We start from the raw sequence: 23,877 nt of genomic DNA, 5'->3' as shown, positions 1-23,877 counted from the left end.
TCGTCACACCAGATCATCACTTGTTTCTCTTTTTCCTGTGAGGCTACCTTGTCTGGTTGAGAAATTTTAAAACATCAAAGACAAAATTACATTATACTCTGAGTGACTACTTACAAGTATATTAGAATACATATTTACAAATACAAACACTGGAAACACAGAATACAAATGAGAACTGAAGTGGTAGAATTGTAATTTTTCTTCATTTTTACTATTATATCTGTACAATAAATTAAAAAGGAAGGATAATCCTATCAGAGCAATAGGTATGAGATGGGAAACTAGATAAGTCTTCTCCAAGAACAAAATATATATATATATATATATATATATATATATATATATATATATACATACACACACTTAAAATACACTAGCCTTACTCTTTGACTTATGGCTCAAGTGACTAAAAACAGTTTGAAGCATTAACTATAATAAGCTGACAATGAAATACTTTTAGCCCTTTTATTCTTTTCTTCCCCAAAGAATATGCTACTGAAACTATTCTTTGGCAGATCTTTCCTCAACAAACCCTGATGAAAGGAATGGTAAGGTTCTGAAATAAATATCTTTTCTTTCATTTATTCAACAAACAGTTGTTGAGCATCTGCTCTCTGGAGGACACAGAAGAATCAAATAAAAATTCATAATATTTATATATCACAAAATTGCTGCAATTAAAACTGTCTTGCCTCCTAAAAATAAACAAATATACTGAGTTTCTAGGAACCAGTAACAAAAAATAATGTCCTTAGAGAATAAAAGTTTTAAGGGAAAATTATAAAATTTAGGTTTTATTATATAAAGAAGTAGATGGATTAAGATGAGTTTGGGACTTAGATTTTTTTTTTCTTTTGTAATACTGGGACTGGACACAGGGTTGCTTTCCTACTGAGCTACCCAGTCCTTTTTATTTTTTATTTTGAGACAGGGTCTTGCTAAATTGCTGAGGCTGACCTTGAACTTGTGATCTTCCTGCCTCCGTCTCCACAGTTGCTGGGATTACAGGCATGTGCCACCATGCCCAGCTCTAGTTTCCTTTTAACTTTAGGAAACTACAGATTTATTAGGCTCAGCAATATGGATAAATACAAATCCCTTCAAGTTCAGGGGTCATGAATGTTGTTATACCCTGATAGTTATTTAGTTCAGTAGTTGTGGGTTAAAAGTAGACATTTTCCTAGAACATACAGAAAAACCTGTGTTCTACACTATGAAATACAACTGCTTTACTTAAAAATTCCCTAAAGAAAAACTATTTTAAACTATTATAAGGAGAGAGGGCATTTAAAAATAACACAGTCAAGATTTCCCCATCACCCAGTAATCTAAATTTATCCTATGTATATAATAACATAGATCAAACAATTTCCAACCTTAACAATAACAGTCAAAATTTCCACTGCCCTCTCCCCTTTTACACTTGTGACCTAACTAAAATTGAACAAAATAAGGGAAGGAAAAAGATTATGATCACATAGTCCTACAATTTTCACTTTTCAAAAAGAAGTGATAAAATGAGAGGCTTTTATACAAAGTTAAGGATTAAACTGAATGGTAGATATAAAAACAAACTGAAAGATTTAATAATGCTTAAAATGAAATCTGCCTATTACATAAAGGACAAGGTTAAAAAAGTTTAATATCATTTTGGCTATATCTGTATGAAACAACTAAGTTAAAATACTAATTCATTATATTTTTCCCATCAGTACTCTTGACCATAGTTGACACTCACTCTTTTTAGATGTTATCTTATCATTAAAATTACAACTTAGATAGAAATACTGTATTTATATTGGCACAGCAATAAATTTCCCAAGACTTTATATTTGAAAGAACTTTTTGTTTCTTGCGGTGCTGAAGTTCATATTCAGGGCCTTGCACATGCCAAGCACCTGCTGCTCTACCACTGAGCTACACCCCCAGCCCCTGAAATAACTATTTTTAAGTAACTTACTAGGAATTAAAAACACCTAATGTTCACATTTTCAATTAAACAAATCAGTGGGTTAGTATGCATTTTGGTTTGTTGGTTTTAGAGTGGAGGTAGGGACTTAAACCAAAATTACATTATTTCCTGGGCTGACTGTATACTGTATTATACAAGTCAGTTTTCAAATTCCAGATTTGCTTTAAGCAAAGCCTGCATTTTGTTAAAAAATAGCCTCCTATATAGCTTCTATCAAGTCCATTTATAACACATTCAACACAGAGGAATGATCATTTCCCACAAGGACAGTGGAGTGGGGGAGAGCATCATGTAGAGCAATAGTAGCACCGAACCATGGCATGTGATTAAGATTTCTCATCTCACTGACACTTCTCTCCATGCCACCTCCCCTAATACAGTAGGAGTTCATTCATATTTTGGATTTTTAAACCAGAAAGTTGTAGTCAATCCAAAAGAACTTACTAAAGATATATTAATAAAGCAGCTTTTTATTGAGGGACTGAAAGAGTTAAGTAGAAGGCACCATAGCACTGTAAAGCTTTTTCAGAGTATAATAATCTTTTTATGTATATGTGTGGAACCCAGGTTTTCTTTTTTGTTATTAAAAATGTCTGCTGAACAATCAGAAAATCCTTATTTGTCATCCTTTCCTTTGGTCTTTCTGTATACCATCTCTCGAAAACTGGCCAGAATCTTGTTCTCTCTCTTTCGTCTCTCTTCTTGGTTAAAGGATGCAAGGGCTCTCTTCTCATCAGCACTATAGATCTGGTTCTCTTTCCGCAGCCGCACAGCCTCCATTCGGCGATGCCTGGAGATAATTTTATTTTTGGCTTAATTTCTCAGTAATTCTTCTCACAGAATATCCTTGTTAATCTTTTCTTAATAACAGTAAATATTTTTTTTTTGTAGCAGGGGTGGAACCCAGGGGCACTTAACTACTGAACCACATCCCTCACCTTTATATATATATATATACATTTTTTTTTTTTAAATTTTGAGACAGGGTCCTGCTAAGTTGCTGAGGCTGGCTTTGAATTCATGATCCTCCTGCTTCAGTCTCCCAAGCTGCTGGGATTAGAGGCATGCATCATTGTACTCAGTTCCACTAGCAGTATTTAAGAGATCCTACAGATCCAAATTCTTTAAAATAGTATTGTTAGAACTTTGAACTTTTGTCCATCAAATGGGTGTAAAATGGTATTTTACTAAGTTCTCAATTTCTATTCCCAATGATAAGAATATCTTTTTATGTGTATATCAGGCATATGTATTACTTCTTCTGACAAATGCCTGTTTGTGTCATTTTCCCATTTTTCTTTTGGGTTGTTTACAGGTGTTCTTTAAATAGCCTCAATACTATCAGTTGTGTGTATTCCAAGATCACATTCCAGTTTGAAACATGTCTTTTTACTTATTTTAATGCATCTTTTCATAAATACAAATTCTTATTTTTAACCTAGGCAAACTTATCAATATGTATTATGGTTAGTGGACTTTTTATTTTTTTAAAAAAACACTTCTTCATCCCAAGGTCCAGAAGATATCTGCTCTTCAAGTCCTTAATCTAATGGTCCTGCCTTTTATATATGGTGATTTAGGGTCTTACTTTCATCTTTTTCCATATGTATAAGCATTTTTTTCTTTTTCTATTTACTAAATAGTTCCCTCTTTACCACTGATCTGACATGCCATATCTTTCATACACAAAAGGTCCATGCACATATGGTTGTCCTTGGGCTCTGTATTTTATTCCACTGAACAATTCAGTTGTTCTTCTATGCTTTCTAAAGTGCTATAAGTTTCCTACGTTCTCATCTCTGGCAGAGAAAATCTAACCTTCCCTACTCTTCTTCAGAAATGACTTAGCTATTCTTGGCCTTCTCGTTTAACAAATATATTTTAGAACCAGTTTGCTAAGTTTCATGAAAAACTGTTTTGATTGGAATTTTATCAAATCTATAGATCAATTTGGTAAGAACGGACAACTTTCAAATATTGCCTCCTATCTATGAACATGGTATCTCACCATCATTTAGGTCTTATTTAATGTCTCTTAACAATGTTTTCCTTGTAGAGGTTTTGGACATCTTTTGTTAAGATTTATTCCCCAATCTTTTGTATTCTCTGACACTATTACAAAAGGTGTTTCATTTTTAATTTTATTACATTTTTGTAGTTCCTTTTTGGTGGTATATAGAAATGTAACTTACTTGTGTGTAGTAACCTTATATACAACAATTTGTTAAACCTTCCTATTACTTATAATTCATCTGAAGATTCTTTGAAACTTTTTATATAAACATATCATTCACAAAAAATGACTGTGCTATAACATTCTTTCCAATCCTTATGCCTCTGGTTTCTTTTTCCTTGTCTTACGGTGCTAGGTCTCTAAAATGATGTTTCACATGTAGGTCCTCAGAATTCCAAGATTCTGGAGGTGCTTCAGGGGTTCTGCAAATATTTGCCTCCAGTGTCATTTCAAAATAGTTATTTACTTTTTAAATAAGTTAATAAAGTTTTAAAGAATCCAAATTTCAATTTGATTTTAGTACCACTGCCCTATTACCTTACTCTCCTTGTTCTTCCTGGTACTTTGCTTTCTCTTCCCTCATTTTATATTCATTTCACCATGCTGAACCTGACATCTTTCAAAATCCTTCTCTGCTATTAATTACCAGAAAACTGGGTACATTGACAGTTGGAGGCAAGTTCATAAACCAAGAAACATTTCTTTTTTTTTTTTTTTTGCGGTGCTGGGGATTGAACCCAGGGCCTTGTGCTTATGAGGCAAGCCCTCTACCAACTGAGCTATATCCCCAGCCCCAAGAAACATTTCTTATGTAAATATTTTTCTAACTACCAAAATGCCACATTCCTTGTGGAACTACGATAGATAGCTAAACCTAACTATTATCCAGTGGATAAAATATCTGTATCCAAAAATGAACTAGGGGGCTGGGGCTGTAGCTCAGTGGCAGAGCTCTTGCCTGGCACATGTGAGGCACTGGGTTTGATCCTCAGCACCATGTAAAAATAAATGAAATAAAGGTATTGTGTACATCTACAACTAAAAATATTTTTTAAAAGTTTTAAAAAATAAACTAGGAAAGGACACAGGAAATAGTGATTCTTTTAAGTTAGGGTTATAGTTGAGTTTGAGGCTAAGTTTTATATAAATTTGGAATGTTAGCTAAGTATGTTTATACCAATAAAGCCAATATCAAATCAGTATTTATACTCCAATTTCCATTAGGACAAGTCACATAATTAAAATCAATCACCAAAATAGTATTCTGGTAAAGGAAAAGAACTAATCATGGAAACCAAACTCAATGCCAAGAACATACCTGCTACCACTCATTACATAACCTGAGCATTCAAATGATGCAATTTCTTCACTTGTCAAGCCAATTTCACCTCTTCGTGGGATACGTTTTCCAGCTTTTACATATTCAGCCATAGCTGCACCTTCACCAGGTAAGAGAGCATGGCCATAGCTACAAAGTAATTCAGAATCAGAAAAGGTCCATTAAAAACCATCTCAATATAATAACGCTAATCATCTAAAGAAAGCGCAAAACATTTTTTTCAGACAACATCAGGAATAACAGTGCTGAACAGTAGTATGCTTGGAAGCCCAATGTGAATTACTTTATTTTAATTAATGAACAATGCACTATGACCTACATTATTAACCCAGAAATGCATAAATACTTTGAACAAAAGAACTGATATTAGTGAGTGCAGATATACAATTTATAATTGTGGGTTAATTTATCTCTACAGGTACTGCCATTTCTGTTTCTTCCATCAGCTCACTCCCTTTCTCTTTCCCTTACAAAAAACCCAAAATAAAGACTATCTTTAAAATTAATATTTTTAGACTTATAATAATAATGCTATTTAGAAAAAAGTGTCTATTATCTTTGATTCAAAGAGACTTTAAAAGCTATTATCCCTTTATCCAGTTCAGCAAATGTTTCTTGCATACCTATTAAACCCAAAGCTTGTAATATAAACATAATCTCTGTCCTTTTGGAGTTTACATATTAATAAGGCTATAACTGCAATACATGGTAAAAAATGCCTTCCATATAATAAATAGAATATGCTGTGGGGATTAAAGTGGGGAAGAAATTACAACTACCTGTGGAGGGGAAGTACTGGGAATCAGCATATGCTTCCTCTTTTTGAAAAGGGCTTTGAAGGATAAAGATTTTAACAGGAAGAAATTGGGGATAAGGAAGAAAACAGGGCAGGAAGAAGAAGGGAAGGCATGTTGGGGGAAGAAGCTAGCTGAATAAGGCACAAAAGTGGGAAAATGTACTGTAAACAAAGGGAACTTTTAGTAATCCAGTTCAGTTGGAACCTGGGAGTAGAAGGGGATAAGCTTGGCAAGGTAAATAGGGCCATACTCTTTGGAAGGTACATTAGATATTATAAATACACTGCTACTTACTTCAAAGGTTTATCATCTTGAGAGGCAAGTGTTTTTGGAGCCTCTGGGCCAATTAAATCTGAGGGTTCTTCAGCCTCTGCATGAAAAATGTTCAGAAACACATTCACATTTTGACTAAATGGTTACTTTAATTTGTTTTGTGTTAAAGTCTATCAGAAGAACCTACTTGATCGATCCTTCCAGGGATTCTCTAGAAATTCTTCTTGGGAATCCTTAGAGCTTGAATCACTAGACTCTTTTCTGTTCTTCTTAGACTTTCTTTTCTTATATTTCTTCCTGTAGGGATTATAATTTAACAAAAATTCACTTAATATTCCCATGTTAAAAGACATCTTAATTTTTCAAGGCAATTATGAAAATGAATTCCAAGCTTATGGAAACTTGTTAGAGAAGTTTAAGTTAAAAATCTTCTATTATTTAACCAAATCATGTTTTGCTATTTAAAAAGATTAAAGGGAACAATGATATACAGTTGTTATAGTGTAGAAAGACAACAGAAATAAAACAGTTTAAGAACAGCTCTTACCAATTTGAGCATTAATAATAACTTTGTAATGGAGTAAAATACATCAAATGTTTTTAAATCCTGAGTTCATAATACTAAAAAAATCCAACTCATTATTTTGAAAACTCATAAAACATAAAAACAAAGCAATTATCATGCCCTTCCTATACAAACTGTACTTCAGGATATTTAAGTAGTTGGTAAGGGCAGGATCTCTTACAGAATTATTCTACAAGGAAAGCCAGAGTTAGACTATCATCATTTGCAAACCCTAATGCAGTAAAGGATCTAGACAATAACAACTAATGGCTGTTCATATGGCAAAAAGAGACAAACAGACATTATTTCTCTCTTGATGGAAATACACACCACCACCTATGGAGTATTCCTGCCCAAAACTCAAATTAAGCTCGTCAAATCTCTATACCTATTATTGTATGGGAAATACAGAGGACAGAAGAACATGCTAAAGTACACAATACAAATATAATCATTGCAATTTATGGACATTATTTTGGATTCTGCTTTGACTAAACTGTAGAAAAAATGCTGAGAATTGAGTAGTTATTGTTAAATATTTTGGGCATGATAATAGCATTGTGGTTTTTTTAAAGAATGCCTGTCTTTTAGAGAAAGGTACTGAATTATTTATGGATGGAATGACATTTAGAATTGTTTCCAAGACAACAGGCAATAGTGGAGACTTCCCATGAGTTGAAAATTATTCAAACTGGGTGATGAGTACATACAGGAATCAAACTATTTTATGTAATTTTATACACATTTTAACTTTGCCATAAAATAATTATAGAAAAAACTGACGATCTGTGTTTCTTCTTCTTTTCCTTTTTCTTAGTTTTCTTTGCTCTCCTTTTTGTGTCTTCATCTGCAAATTAAAACACATTATAATTTAAAAACATTTGAAATTCTAAAACCCTGATACTTTCGAGTAAAGTCCTACTGCTGTCCCATTTGATGTTACAGAGAAATTAATTCATACTAGTATTTACTGCAACTTGCCAGAAACTATACTAAGCATTGGGGACATAAAATTAAAGTCAGACTAAGTATAAGGTGATATAGAGTATTATTAATTTCATTGAATGAGGTAACAGTTTTATGTTTAAGTAGAAAGATGTTTTTACTATTTAAAGATGCATACAGAAATATTTAGTATCCAAGTATATTTGTAATTTACTTTGAGTATCTCAACAAAAGACCCACATGTGATTGTGTTATGCACATGTACAAATATGGCATGAAGAATACCCCTATTATGTATAATTATAGTGCACCACCACAAAAACAAATTTGAAGCAATTATGTCAAAAATACTACCAATTTTTAAATCTGGATAAGAATATGATATTAATTATACAGTCAGTTGTATCTCTTTACTTTTCTGAATGTTTAAAGATTTTCATGATTAAAAAGGTGAAAATATGGTGGTGCAGTACAGAGGAGAATGTTTTCTAGTTAGTGACTCAGTGTGATAGAGAGAGATGGGAATAGAGATAAATATAATCCAGAGTGACAGAGGAATCTTGAAATCAGACTGATTTGGGGAGGGTGTTTGAAGAATGGCTGACTAGGAAAAGGTGACTCTTAAGCTAGTTTTTGAAAAAAATCAGTTTATTACAAAAGTACTGCATGCCCATGGTTGCAATGAGTGAGTGAAGCTGGAGGCAGGGACAGACTGGTGCTGTAGGCAGAGAGTCTCTCTGTGCCAAGTGATAGGGTCGAGAGAAAGAACATGAGGTTCCTTAGAAGGAAAGCGACTGAAAGATTTTAGATAGGGGACTGACATGCTCAGATTTGTGCTTTCTTTGGTTTTGTTTTTGTGGTGCTGGGGAGAGAACCCAAGGCCTTGCACATACTAGGCAAGGGCTCTACCACTGAGCTATACCCCCAGCCCTAGATTTTTGCTTCCAGCAGTGAGGAAGAAAAGTGACAACGGGAACAAGGAAACCTGGGTAATATCAGAGGAAGAGGCACCTGTGTGTAATGTGTCAACTTCAAAGGAGGCAACTTCTGGTCAATTATCAGCTATGAGAAGGCACAAAAAGGTGGCTTTTATACAAATAATTACAGGAAATTAGGAAAACAAAAAGGCAAGAATATAATTAGAAAAATAAGATATTACACTGCTGAATTTTAACACATTTTAAAGTATTTTTTTAGTTGCAGATGGACATGATACCTTTATTTTATTTATTTATTTTTATGTGGTCCTGAGGATCAAACCCAGTGCCTCACACGTGACATGCAAACACTCTACCACTGAGCCAAAACTCCAGCCCAATTTTTAACACATTTAAAAATAAAATGGATAAACAGTAAACTTTTTAAGAGCCACCTTTTTGGTGGCCTGTTGTGAAGTACCAGCCCAGATAGGGTACCATGCAGTCAATCTGAAGAGAGTACTTTATGACATGCCTTTTAAAAAATTATACAGAGATGGAGCCCACTGGGCATGCGAATTACACAAAAAGAGCTTTCCACTGGGCTGATGTAGCCCTGTATGGCTTCCACACATCTTGGAGCCTAACCCCAAGTTGGTTTGGGTTCCTTTTGCTATGTACAATCTGGAGTTAGTTTACCTTTCTTTCTTTTCTTTCCTTTTGCTTTCTCTCTATCTCTCCCCCTCTCTTTCTTTCTCTCTCTCTCTCTCTCTCTCTCTCTCTCTCTCTTTCTTTCTTTTTCTTTTTTGAAGGGGTGGTTACCAGGGATTGAACTCAGGGGCACTCATGGTGACATCCCCAGCCCTATTTTGTATTTTATTTAGAGACAGGGTTTCACTGAGTTGCTTAGTGCCTTGCAGTTGCTGAGGCTGGCTTAGAACTCACGATTTTCCTGCCTCTACCTCCTGAGCCATTGGGATTACAGGCTTGCACCACCAGGACCGCCCAGTTGGTTTACATTTCAATCCCAACTATGACCTTGGGTGTGGTACTTATAACCTGTTCTGTGCCTCCATTTCCTCATCTATAAGATGTTATTATGTGGACTAAATAGCAATAATGAATATAAAGCACACAGAAGGGTGCCTGCACAAAATCAAGGAGCATTCAGAACTTTTTGGCTATTATTGTTTAACAACCACCTAAAATAAGTTTTAAGAAGAAAAAATAGTTTTGAAGCAAGGCTTGCAGAATGATGTTGGTTTCTTACCACTGGAGTCTGTTTCAGAATCAGAGTCACTGTCACTATCTTCAGAATACTTCTTATGTTTTCTTTTGGATGATTTTTTCTTTCTCCTTTTCTTAAATCTTTCTTTTGAATGACTAGACTTCTTCTTTTTCTTCTTTTCATCTGTAGGAAACACAAATAAAAATTAATTTCTTTTTTTCAATCATTTTACTGTTGTTTATTTTTTATGTAGAGATGGGGAATGAATACAGGGCCTCTTATATGCTAGGCAGGTCCTTTACCACTGAGCTACTCCCCAGCCCATAAAAACTAATTTCTTAAGAAGTATTTCTGAATATCAATTTTATTATATTTGAAATACTGAAAAGGAATAGATGATTGGCAATTTGAATAAAAGCAAAGTCCAATGTTCAACTATTTATAAACTTACTTTTTAAAATCAATTAAAAAGGTCTATATTCAAAAAATACCTTCTGAACTAGATGCTGAAGTAGTACTTTTCTTTGGCTCTTCATCTTCTACTGGTGTATGTTCATCAGAGCTAATTTAAAGAAAATGGTTGTAAGAATTAGAAAAGTGATGAAATATGGACCACAGGAGTATTACACAGGGGCTTGAAATTTTCAGTAACAACACTGATTGCCTAAGTACCATAAAAGGAAGCACAGGAACATCTTTGTAAGAGCATATTTCAAGGGTATGCTACCTTCATAATAAAAAAATTCTTGCATTTGCATAATGCTTCAGAGTTTATAAAGCATTATTCAAACAAAACACAGATGATTTATAATTTCAGAAGAAACCACAGGGCAAAAGCAACAGGAACCATAGGAAAGATGAAAGAAACAGGAGATAAGGCTATGGAAAGACTTCAGGATTTTATTCTTACTTTGTTTTTTGGAAGGGCTGGGGATCAAATCCAGGGCCTCAAGCATGCTAGGGATGCACTCTACCACTGAGGTACCTCCCCAGACCCAGGAGTGTGTTCTAAGTGTGTAAAGGATATATAATAGAGCAACAACTGTTCTGTCTCCCCAGAGCAAGAAGAATCTAGCAAACTAGTCTAAAGAGATTTCGTTCTTTTGCAGAGAATTCTGAAAGTATTAAAATGTTATAATACTTCAGAAGGAGTCTGCACATCATATAATCTTTTCCTCTGAAAATCAAACCCAGAATAACTTGGTTATTGTCTAGAAAATTATTTTTAGGGTTTTTTCCAACTCTAATTCTCTGAATTCAGGTTTTGTTTTTTTTTTTTTTGTTATTTTTGGTACCGGGGTTTGGAAACAGGGATGCTTACCCACTGACTCACATCCCCACCCCTTTTTTCTATTTTATTTAGAGACAGGGTCTCACTGAGTTGCTTAAGACCTTGTTAAATAACGGAGGCTGGCTTTGAACTCATGATTCTCCTGCCTCAGCCTCCCAAACTTCTGGGACTACAGGTGTATGCCACCACACCTGGGTTGAGTTCAGATTCTTTAAGCCTTTTCCAAAGGTATCTATAAGAACAAGTTTCAAGCTATGTGTGGTGGTACAAAACTGTTATTCCAGCTACTAGGAGGCTGAGGCAGGAGGATCACAAGTTTGAGGATAGCCTCAGCAGTGTAGTGAGATCCTGTCTCAAAATAAAAAATAAAAAAGGCTGAGGATGTAGCTCAGTGGTAGAGTGCCCTGGATTCAATCCCCAGTACCCCACCTCCCAAGTTTCAGGTAATAAAGCTTTTTATCCTGCCACAAATTATAGGTTTATCTGTCAGGCAAGTTGAATTCAACTTAAAGTAGACACAGAAATATAGAAGAGAGAAGAAACTTATGAGTAGTACCAAAAGAAACGAAATAAGGGGAAAAAGCACCACACCTCCAGATAGTATTAGATATAGGAAAATCAGCTGAACAAGTCCATACTACTATTCATTTTTTAAAGAAATCTCTTTGTAATGCTATTAACTGCTATGCAATCTGCAACTGGGTTAGTTGAGAACAAAAATTCAAAATAATATATATCAACATTGAACCTTTCTATGAATAGGAAATTAGACCCATGGGTTACAATTTAAAGAGAACAATTTGCATGCTAAAGTCCACTAGCAACATGTTTAATCCTTAGATATGTTCTATGTTTTTATTTTTATTTATTTATTTATTTATTCGCCAGTACTGGGAATTTAAACCAGGGGCACTTTACCATTGAGCTACATCCCCAAGCCCCCCACCTTTCTTTAAATTTTGAGTCAGGGTCTTGCTAAGTTGCTTAGGGCCTGGCTAAGTTGCTGAGGCTGGCTTCAAAGTTGCAATTCTGTCTCAGCCTCCTGAGTCACTGGGATTACAGGCATGGGCCACCATGCCCAGCTTGTTCTATGTTTTTAAAATATAAGAGTAGAATAGCACAAATCACAAGAAAGAAAAAAATCTGAGATGTAAAATTCTTTGCTCAACCAAAATGTTCACAGTGCTGGGTGTGGTGGTGCATGGCTTGGGAGCTGAAGCAGAAGGACCATGAGTTCAAAGCCAGCCTCAGCAACTTAATGAGGCCCTAAGCAATTCAGCAAGACCCTGCCTCTAAATAAAGTAGAAAAAAGGGCTGGGGATGTACCTCAGTGGTTATGTGTCCCTGGGTTTAATCTCTAGTACCAAAAAAAAAAAAGTTCACAGTAGACTCAGGATTTAAATTAATATTATAACATATTTTTAAATCACTTACTCAGGTTCAGGATTCTTTGGAGAAAGTCCCCATACTTCAGGAGCTCCTAATTCTCCAATCCTCTCTCTCTCACTTAATCTCCTAGAGGATATAAACATTTAAATTATAAATCAACAGATGAATTATTTCCTAAATATATAATGAAATTCAACAGCAGTTCAGTTAAGTCTTATTTTCCCAATGCTTTATTATATATTTTTTCTTTTGAGGCAGGGTCTCCCTATGTTGCTTAGACTAGCCTCAAACTACTAGGCTCTAGTGATCCTTCTACCTCACCTGAGACTATAGGTGTCTGCCACCACACCTGACTTTCCTTATGTTTTAAAAGTTAATAAAATCTTGGCTTAGGTGGAAATTCATCACTTAGGATTCAATGTTCTCATAATACTATCAAATGTTAAAAACTACAGATAGCCTCAGTGGCTAGATCAGAAACAATAGCTTGGAAGACTGTCAAGAGCATCCCTTATGCCAAATGCATGGCATAGTTTCTAATTGGTCACTTCATTGCAATATGTGACGGGACATTTTACATTTAGAAATAAATTTCTTTATGCATGATTTAAAAAGAAAGAAGTCTCTTGATTTAGTCAAACCTTCAGTTGTCAGGAACCTAAGAATTAATTAAGAAAATAAAAATAAAGAATTAGAAATAGAAAATAAAGGGAGTTCTGAAAATAAAAGAAAAAATTTATTTGACAAAAACTGTACTCAATGAGATGTGAAGTTTGTTCTCTCAGTTTTCCCTTCAGTTCTTTTTTGGAAAAGGAGTACATTCTCTGCTCTTTGGAAGATACTGAAATTGTTTAATTCTTCTGTTTTATGATATTTGTGATTTCTTCTGTTTAAATTTTTGCTATTTTTCATAAACTGAAAAAAACCCCTAAGGTTCAGTTCCTCAAAGTTTAGCTGTTTTAGACTCCATTTGTTTTTAAAAACGCTTCAAAAGAAATACAATTGGTTTAAGTTTTCTTACTTCTTTATTCAGAGGAAAAGGTATTAGCTATGCAGAATCAGTCTCAAGGGTTTGCCACTTTAAAGAAACAGTACAAAAGGGGACATACTTGTAACTGTACTTAGAATACACATATATAGGGGAAAGAATGCTACTGGACTCTGAAGAACACAAAGTCCTGTTCTCACACCTGTTGCCAGCTGGCTTCATCTGCACTGTTAAGATAAATTATTTATCTTCTAAATGTACAAATGCAAATTTCACTTAAGCATGGGGCTGGGGTTGTAGCTCAGTGGTAGTGCGCTTGCCTAGCACATGGGAGGCACTGAGTTCAATTCTCAGAGCCACATTTAAAATAACTAACTAAATAAATAAACGTGTTGTGTCCATCTACAACTAAAAAAAATATATTTTTTAAATTCACTTAGGCAATTCTGACATCTTTTGGTGAGGAGTCACCAGTAAGAATCCATTTTTTTTTGAATGGTATATTCTATAGACACTTTTCTGAACAATTAAACTTGGGGGGTCTTTAACCTAATTCAGGACTGTTTTTACTTTTTGCTTCCATGCATGATGCACTAATAGCTAACAGTTATGGAATATTTATTATGTTCCAGGCACTAAATTATTACAATCCTAAAAGACTTGGTACTAATTTTATCTACCCTTCATTCCCCCACTCCAATTTCTTTTTACAATGCTCAGGATGGAACCCAGGGCCTCAGGTATGCTCTGCGAACACTCTACCATTGAGCTATATCCCCAGCCTCAGCATCTTTTTAATGGTGAATGAAGTTCACAGAGGTTAAATAACTTTCACAAGGCTACACTGCTATTAAGTGGAAAATAAGGGCTTCAACTCAGGCCGTCTCAATCTGGAGCCTGTCCTTCTCATCACTATACTTTATTAGTTCCCACTGCTGGAAGAAAAAGAATCATGAAGTCATCTCCCAACTGTTGGAACTTTAACCTCTCCCTCAATGTCTGTAATACTTTCAAAACTTCTCATTTTTTGAACACATAGTGCATGGCTTAGTGCAATGCCCAACACATAATACTTAATAAATATTAGATACTATGACTCACACAGCAATAATATAAGCCTCTCTCTCCTTCTTAAACCATGCACGTTCCCACTCCAATATTCATTCTCATTAGAGGAGACCTGATCTCACCCTAGCATCATTTTTCATGACCAAGATTGAGACCACTTACCCAGATCTTTTGTAAGGTAACTACATCTACAGCTAAGCAGATCACTTCCCCTACATTGGTGTGATCATCTTCTGCAAGAGGAAGGATTTCCTCCTCTCCAATATAAATCCTTAATTTCAACTCTTTCCAATTCCGTACAAAACATTTCCATTTATACATCCCGTTATATATCTCAAACTTGTCTGTTCCTTCACTCCACAACCAACGATTGCATGTCTACAAAGTGGTAGGCACTACGAACCCTGTAAACAATAGAACAGTGCTCCTCCTTCCATGAATTCAATTTCATGAGCAATAAAATCATGCTCACGACTGTTAATGATACAACCAAGTAAATGTCATAATTCCGATAGATCTGAGGCTCTTGGCGATGTCTGCTAACAAGACAGGAAGGGGTAAGGGGATAGCGATAAAATAGGGCGCTACATGAAGGGGTCGGAGGACAAGTGACAATATATGGGAAATAAAGGTACGATAAGAGGTTGCCGTGAGCGGAATGAAGAAAGGGACTAAAATGAGTGCAAGGCAGGCAGAACGAAAAGCGAATAGTCAGAAACACAACGAACGATAAATCGGACTCGAAAGGCAGGGGCGGGGGGCTCAAACAAGAAAAGATGCCGCGATCCCACTCACTTCTGCCGCAGGCTCTCTTCCCTCTCCTTGTCCAGAAGGCTAGGCCACGGCTTGTCGCTCCCGTACGGGCGTGAGTAGCTGCCATAATAGGCGGACGAGGAGGCAGAAGCAAAGGGGGTGCTCCGTGGTGCAGAGGGCCGCTCTCGAGAGCGCGAACGCGAGCGTGAGCGGTAGGACTGGCTTCGGGAACCTTGACTAAGGCCACCCAGCTGATGACTGAGGCCATTCCTGTCACCAGACCGAGAACAAGAGCGCGAGCGAGACCTGCGACCCCGTGGGGAGCGGGAAGACTTGCTGGGTTTGGGGCTCTTCGACGAACTGCGGCGTTTTCCTCCGGAGCCTGAGGCCTCCCCTTCAGGGCTGCGCGAACTGGACACTGGAGCCATTACCGCAGCTGTGCCCCCGAAGAGGCGGGACAAGGGGGCGCTCTTGTGACCCCGGGAAGATTCCCGGTTGCCTTGGCTCCCAGAACCCGCCGCCGCGCAACCTGCCAAACCTGAAGAAACCTTGGAAACAGTTCCGGGTACGTCGGCAAATACCTTCCCAAGGCCTACGGGGCTCTAGCCAACCGGAAGGGACTTGTACCAGTATAAATAAGCCGGTCTGGAAATCGGGTCCGCACATCTGTTCAGTTCCGACCGAGGTTCATCAAATCTAGGGCGCGTAGGAGACCAAATCCTTTCTCAGACTCGAACTCGAAATACCTGAAGGGGAAGACCACGGAACACAGATACATTTCACTGAGTAACCATATGAACACCACACAATTGTGCATGTGTTTTGTTGTGCTTCCTCTGTATAATTATATAGGCATGTGTATGTGTATGAATATACTTTATACATACGTATATATGCTCACACAGAAAAATACGATATTTTTTTCTTTTTTGAAATCCCAAGCAAAATAAGGAGGGTTTATCGCGATTAGTGGGGAACTATGACGTCTGTGTCCCATATTGTCCAGTTAACTTAGAAAGCACAAATTCTGATAATGACTTGAGCCTGATGTTCTCCAATTAAGTTAGCAGCCTAGAGAAAAATTGCATATTTAACCCCCAGCCACACATCTTCACCAATGTGCTCCAACTAGAGGAAACAGGAACCCACATGTTCTCCAGCTCATTGAACTATTTAATTTACTAGAGAAGCAATCGGGTTAATGATCAGTATTTACATTGATTTTATAATTTTTTGTACTACTGGAGATGGAACCCAGGAGTGCTCTACCACTGATCTACATTCCAGCCCTATTTACTTATTTATATGTATTTTTTAGTTGTAGGTGGACACAATACCTTTTATTTTATTTTTATGTGGTGCTGAGGATTGAACCCAGGGACTCACGCGTCCTAGGTAAGTGCTCTACCACTGAGACACAACCCCAGCCCATTATTTACTTTTAATTTTGAGACAGAGTCTCACTAAATTTCTCAGACTGACCTTAGACTGCAAGCCTTCTACCTCAGCTTCCCAACTAGTTGGTCTCTTTGTACTTATCAAGATCCTTTTTGGGAGGAAGGAAGGCAGGAAGGCTACTGCCTAACTTTTGTGTACACATTTTTTTTTGTGGTACCCGGGATTAAATTCAGGGGCACGTGACCACAAAGCCATATCCCAAGCTCTATTTTATATTTTATTTAGAGACGGGGTCTCACTGAGTTGCTCAGCGTTTCGTTTTTACTGAGGCTGGCTTTGAACTCGCCATCCTCCTGCCTCAGCCTCCAGAGCCGCTGGGATTACAGGTGTGCCCTCCAGGCTGTACACTTTTGTAGCACCATTTTTAAAACTTGATTTCAATCCACATCCCCCCCCCCACTTTTCCTCCCCTTATCCCTCCTCTACTCTGATGATCTTCCTTTCACTTCTTTATTTATTTATGTTTGATTGGTACTTTTTTTGTCCTATGAATTTATAATTGCATACCAGAAAGCAAAGAATAAGATAAACGTTTTTTGTTTGTTTTTCACTTTCACAGAAACTCCATTCTTATATGCTTTTTAATGTATACATAAAGATGAAGTTACCTTTGGTATATTTATAAATGTGTATCACATGATTTTGTTGAATTCATTCCATATTTCTTCCCTTTCCCTTCCTCCCTCACCTCCTTCTTCTCCTCTACTCCACTGATGTTCCTTATGTCTTTATGATGTCTGATCCCCTCCCCAACTACCTTCTTTCTCTTATTCTGCTCTTGCTTCCACATATGAGAGATAACTTTTAACCCTTGATTTTCTGAGTCTGCCTTCTTTCACTTAGCATGACGTTCTCCAGTTCCATCCATTTATCAGCAAATGCCATTGTTTCATTCTTCTTTATGGTTGAGTAAAACTCCAGTTTGTAAATATACCACATTTTCTTATCTATTCATTTGTTGATGGGTATCTGGGTTGATTCCATAATTTGACTATTGTTAATTGTGTTGCAGCACTATTTTATAATGTTTTTAAATGACCTGGACTTTTTTTTTTTGCCATGCTGGCAGTCAAATCCAGGCCTCACACATGCAAGTGGTCAACCACTGAGCCACATCCCCAGGCTAACTGACTTGGATATTTGAAGACACATAGATTTCCTGTAAAAATTCCAAATCAAGTCTATTAGTAGTTTAATGGCCTCTGGAATTTTCCTAAAAAGTAACACATCAGACTGAAAACTAATGTGAATTGATTATGGGAAATCTTTTCTTTTTTTTCTTTTCTTTCTTTTTTAATTTTTAAAGACTACATTTTGATTCATTGTACACACATATGGGGTACAACTTTTCATTTCTCAGGTTGTGCACGATGTAGATTCATACAATTCATGTAATCATATATGTACATAGGGTAATGATGTCTGTTTCATTCCACCATCTTGAAATCTTTTCTTTTTGAAATTTAAGGGTCAGTTTTATGAAATAATGTTAAAGAGAAAAAGTAGACAACAATATTGGATATCAATGTCTTCTATGTAAAACTAATTGGTCATGGGGCAAGATCCAAAAACTGAATTGAAACCAGAGGTGGTAACCCATGCCTGTAACCATTTACTCAGGACCCTGAGACAGGAAGATCCAAGATTGAGGCAAGCACAATGTAGCAAGACCCTATCTCAAAATTTAAAAAAATTTTAAAAGGGACAGGGATGTATTCATTGGCAGAGTACTTGCTTAGCATGAGTAGAGGCCCTGGATTCAATCCTCCATACTGCAAACTAAAAAGAAAACAAAAACAATACGAAAAACAAACTGAATTGAGTCAGAGAAATTATGTGATTTGGAATGGGAATTTTCTAACAAGATCATTTTCAATGTAAAAACTACTGCCTAGCTGGGCTCTGTGGGGTGTGTCTATAATTCTAGCTAGCCAGAAGGCTGAGACAAGGAGGATATCTTGAATTTAGGAGTCCAGGGTCAGCTTTGGCAATATATAGAGACCATTTAAGAAAGAAGAAAGCCTACTACCTAACTTTTGTGATACCAGATTGTGCACTTTTGTATCAGTTTTGCAATAGTGACCTACCTGCCCCATGGCTGATGGCCATATGCTTCCTTCTTTTCTCTGGTGGGGGGGGGGATTGAACTCAGGGGCGCTTAACAACTAAGCCACATCTCCAACCCTTTTTTGTATTTTATTTAGAGACAGGGTCTTGCCAACTTGCTTAGGGCCTCACTAAATTGCTGAGTTTGGCTTTGAACTTGAGATCCTCCTGCCTCGGCCTCTGGAGCCACTGGGATTACAGGTGTGCAGCACCAAGCTTTTTTTTTATACCAGGGATTGAACCCCAGGGTTGTTTTACCACTGAGGCACATCCCCAGCCCTTTTATCTTTATTATTTTTATTTTGAGACAGGGTTTCACTCAAGTGCTTAAGTGCTTAGGACCTTGCTAAATTGCCGAGGCTGGCTTTGCACTCGAGATCCTTCTGCCTCAACCTTCCCAGCCACTGGGATTACAGGCATAAGTCATCATGCTGGCGGCTTCCTTCCTTCTTAATAGGATTGCAGAGGGTGGGTCCTATGGAAGACCAGTCCAGCCCAGACAAAGAATGGTTACACTGAACACAGACCTGTCATTCTTTACAGGAATCAAATAGTGTCTAATGGGGTATGGGAGCCTTCAGTTTCAATACACTACTCCACTTTGCAATATGAGACCCTGTGGCTGCCTAGAAAGGTGCATGGTTGATACCCACAAGAACTGAGGCAGGTATTGGGGTTGTGAAAATGGGGGTTGAAGAAGTGATTAGGGAGACTTTTCTGATTGATGTCCATTTGAATTAGTAGATACTTTATAATTATAACAATAATTGTTTAAGAGCTTTCAAGACTAAAATTTATTGATCACTCATTTTATTTTGTACTAGAAATTGAACCCAGAGGTGCTTTAGCACTGAGCTACATCCCCAGTCTTTTTTTTTATTTTATATTTTGAGACAGGGTTTTGATAAGGTGTTTAGGGCCTTGCTAAATTGCTGCAGCTGGCTTCAAACTTGTGCTCCATCTGCTTTGGACTCCTTTGTTGGGATTACAGGCATGTACCACCATGAATTATCATGCTCATAATGTGAATTGCATATTTCTTTTAAAATGTTCTTATTAATGCATCATAGTTATACATAATAGTAAGGTTCATTTTGACATAATCATAATGCATGAAATATAATTTGCTCCATTTCAACCCTTAATGCTTATTTCCTTCCCTTCCTCCCTCCCCTTATTCCCCTTCCTCTATTCTACAAGTCTTCTTTCTTTCTTTTCAAACTGGTGCTTTATAGATACACATTAAGGTGGAATTCATTGTGATGTGTGTGTGTATGTGTGTGTGTGTGTGTTTGTGATAATTCTGTCCATTTCATTCCTCATTTCCTCCCTTTTCCTGTCCCTTCTCCCTACCCCTCAATCCTCTTCTTTGACTCCACTGACCTCCCCTCTGTTTTGTTAGATCTGCCCCCTCTCTTTTGTCCCTTACTTTGTTCCAGCTTTTGCATATGAGAGAGAACATTTGACCCTTGACTTTCTGAATCTGGCTTATTTCACTTAGCATGACGTTCTCTAGTTACATCCTTTTACCAGTAGATGCCATAAATTCATTCTTCTTTATAACTGAATAAGACTTCATTGTGCATATATACCACATTTTCTTTATCCATTCGTCTGTTGGCAGACACATGGGCTGGTTTCATAATCTGGCTTTTGTGAATTGTGCTGCTATAAACATTGATGAGCCTGTTATCACTTGATTTTAGTTATTTTAGGTAAATATCAAGGAGTGTATTATATTCTTTTGAAGACTCTCTGCACTGCTTTCCAGAATAGTTGTACTAATTTGTAGTCCCACCAACAATGCGTGAGTGTACCTTCCCCCCCCATTCTCACCAGAATTTGTTATTTGTATTTTTTTGTTCATTGCAGCTTTATTCATAACTGCCCAAACTTGGAAACTACCAAGGTGTCCTTTAGTAGATTAATGTATACATAAAGTATGGTAAATCTTGGTAATGGAATATTACTCAGCATTAAAAAGAAATCAATCCATTATGATGTGGAGATATCTTAAATACATATTTCAGACGATCAGAAAGACTACATGTGATATGATTCCAAATACATGACCTTCTAGAAAAGGCAAAGTTATGGGGACAGTAAAATATCTGATTTACAGAGGATGGAGGAAGGGAGAAACAGGTGGATCATGAGGGATTATTAGGGCAGTAAAACTATTCTACATGATGCTATATGTTGGATAAATGTCATCAAATATTGGTCAGTGACCATACCCATAATCCCAACTACTTGGGAGGCTGAGACAGGAGGATTGCAAATTCAAAGCCAGCCTCAGCAACTTTTTTTTTGGTATAGGGGATTGAACCTAGGGAGACACTACTGAACTACATCCTCAGTCCCTTCCATTTCGAGACAGGGTCTCGCCAAGCCACTGAGCTTGATCTCAAACCTGTAATCCTCCTGCCTCAGCTACCCAAGTCACTGGAATTACAGTTGTGCACCACCACACCTGTCCAGCCTCAGCAACTTAAGAGATCCTATCTTAAAACAAACAATCAAAAATTTAAAGGATTGTGAATGTAGCCCAGTGGCAGAGTGCTCCCAGGCTCAATTCCCAGTATCACACACACACAAAAATCAAAATCCATAAGATGTTCAATACATAGAATGAAACCAAATATAAACTAGACTTTAGTTAATAATGTACCAGTATTGACTTATCAGTTTTAACAAATGTGCCACACTAGCAGAAGATGTTAACATTGAAGCCAGGTATGGTGTTGCATACATGCAACCCTGGTTCATTGATCCTGTATAATGTATTTTTATCTTCAATTTCCTTAATTTTGTCTCTGATCTTAATTATTTCCTGGATTGTACTGATTTTGGAATTTGTTTTTCTTTTGGTAAGACCTTGAGGTGAAGCCTAAGCTTATTTATTTGGGATCTCTCTATTTTTTAATGTAGGCACTCAATGATATAAATTTTCCTCTTACAACTGAATTCATACTTTCCAGAGATTTTGATGTTTTGTGTCTCTGTTCTCATTTGTTTCTAAGAATTTCTTGATTTCTTCTATGATTCATTCTTCATTTAAAAGAGTATTGTTCAATCTCCATGTGTTTATGTGGTTTCTATTACTTTTCTTGCTGTTTATTTCTAGTTTCATTCCATTATGATCTACTAGAATGCACAGGTTTGTATCTTTTTTTTATTTATTAAGATTTACATTATGACCTAGAGTAGTTCTATTTTGGAAAAGGTTCCATGAGCTTCTGAGAAGAAAGTAAATTCAGCTGGGGTTTTTTGTTTATTTTGTTTTTGTCTTTTCTTTTTTGGAATTAGTGATTGAACCAGGGCTTCACACATGTGAGGCAAGTGCTTTACCACTGAACTATATTCCAGTCCAATTCAGCTGCTTGGGGTGAAATATTCTGTAGATTTCTGTATTAGTCAGGGTTCTCTAGAAGAATAGAAACAACCAGATCTATATCTATATACATCTATGTATCTATCCATGAGAACAACCAGAAACTGGATAGTCCCACAATGGCCCTCTGCAGGCTGGAGAGCTGGAGGAACCAATAAAAAAGATGCTGAAACCTCAGAACAAAAGGGAGCAACAAGGCTACCCCAGTCTGGCCTGAAAACTCCCTGGAGAATCACTGGCAGAGTCTGCTTTGGAAGAGTGAAGGAGCTGGAGTCTGATGTCCTCAGTTCAAGAAGAATCTCGCTTGCATCTGCTGCTGCTTCCTTGTTCTTCCAACTTTTATTCCATCCAAGCCTCCAACCTATTGGACGGTGCTGCCCACATTCAGGGTGGGTCTCTGCTTCAGTGCACTGTCCCACATGCCAGTCATTCCTAGACCCACCCGCATTGACACACCCAGAAGCCTCTTAGGTGTCTCTTGATCTAATTAAGTTGACAATTCAGATTAGCCCTTGTCAATTTGATATCCAAACATGACTCTTTACATCATACTTAATCTCCAAATAAACACAATAACAAGGTCATAATTCTGCCTAACAGGATATAACTATCCTTCACATAACCAAAACTGCACTAGTTCTTTCCCCAGAAAGGAGGAAAAAAACAAACAAACAAAAAAACACAAAACTTTTTTGATGCTTGCTCTTCTGACATCCCACAACTTAAATATTCTATTGTAGGTTTTTTTATTTTGTGGTGCTGGGGATTGAACACAGAGCCTTGTGCATGTGAGGCAGGCACTCTACCAACTGAGCCATATCCCCAGCCCTATTGTAGGTTTAATATCACTTTTTAAATACTGATGTTAGGTCAATCAACATTACATTGCATAATTAATGAATAACAGGAGAGTAACAAGCATGTCCTCAATGCATGTGTAATAATGCACAAACATATTCTTAACAGAATAGGAAAGATATTAATACCAATTACAATCCTCCTTTATGTAACTGGTCACATGGCCATAGTTGGTATTTATGACTACTTTCTTTTACTACCTGCAGAGACATGTTTGGGTAGCCCTAGGACGGCGGCTGGCGTTGAGCCAAGAGGTGGCGCATAGTTAGTGTTAACACGGCATGATCTACTTTTGCCTGATTAGTTAATGTCTCTTTTGTGCTAGTGGTCAACAGATATTCCTCATTCTTTCTTGATTGGTACCGAGGGGCATGCTTCAATTGTGCTAATCCTAAGCTGATTGGCTGCCTTAGGTATATAGGACATTCTCTTCACCTGGGCGGGGGTCGCAGGTTGTAGGACATAGGCTGCATGCCGCACCTCTAAGAAGCGACCCACCTTTAAGAAGCAGTAGACCTTTGA

General features: G+C 37.0%; 2 protein-coding genes across 3 annotated transcripts in view; one reads left to right on the top strand and one right to left on the bottom strand.

The window, feature by feature from the left end:
• Window positions 1-23,877, top strand: part of AKAP14 (A-kinase anchoring protein 14) — an 83,642-nt gene that overhangs the window by 14,589 nt on the left and 45,176 nt on the right. The gene's annotated exons all lie outside the window — the stretch shown is intronic.
• On the bottom strand, window positions 338-16,109 carry NKAP (NFKB activating protein). Its single transcript, XM_079123435.1, has 9 exons — window positions 15,582-16,109; window positions 12,776-12,856; window positions 10,542-10,612; window positions 10,093-10,233; window positions 7,744-7,807; window positions 6,583-6,692; window positions 6,417-6,492; window positions 5,305-5,454; window positions 338-2,762 (listed from the first exon to the last, which is right to left on the bottom strand). Exons 1-9 carry the CDS (start codon window positions 15,965-15,967, stop codon window positions 2,588-2,590), a joined length of 1,254 nt encoding a protein of 417 aa, XP_078979561.1. The 5' UTR covers window positions 15,968-16,109; the 3' UTR covers window positions 338-2,587.

Source organism: Sciurus vulgaris (genome assembly GCF_902686455.1).
Source record: "Sciurus vulgaris genome assembly, chromosome: X".
NCBI classification, from domain to species: Eukaryota; Metazoa; Chordata; class Mammalia; order Rodentia; family Sciuridae; genus Sciurus; species Sciurus vulgaris.
Note: the sequence above shows the minus strand (reverse complement) of the source record. Positions and strands in the feature narration are given on the sequence as shown.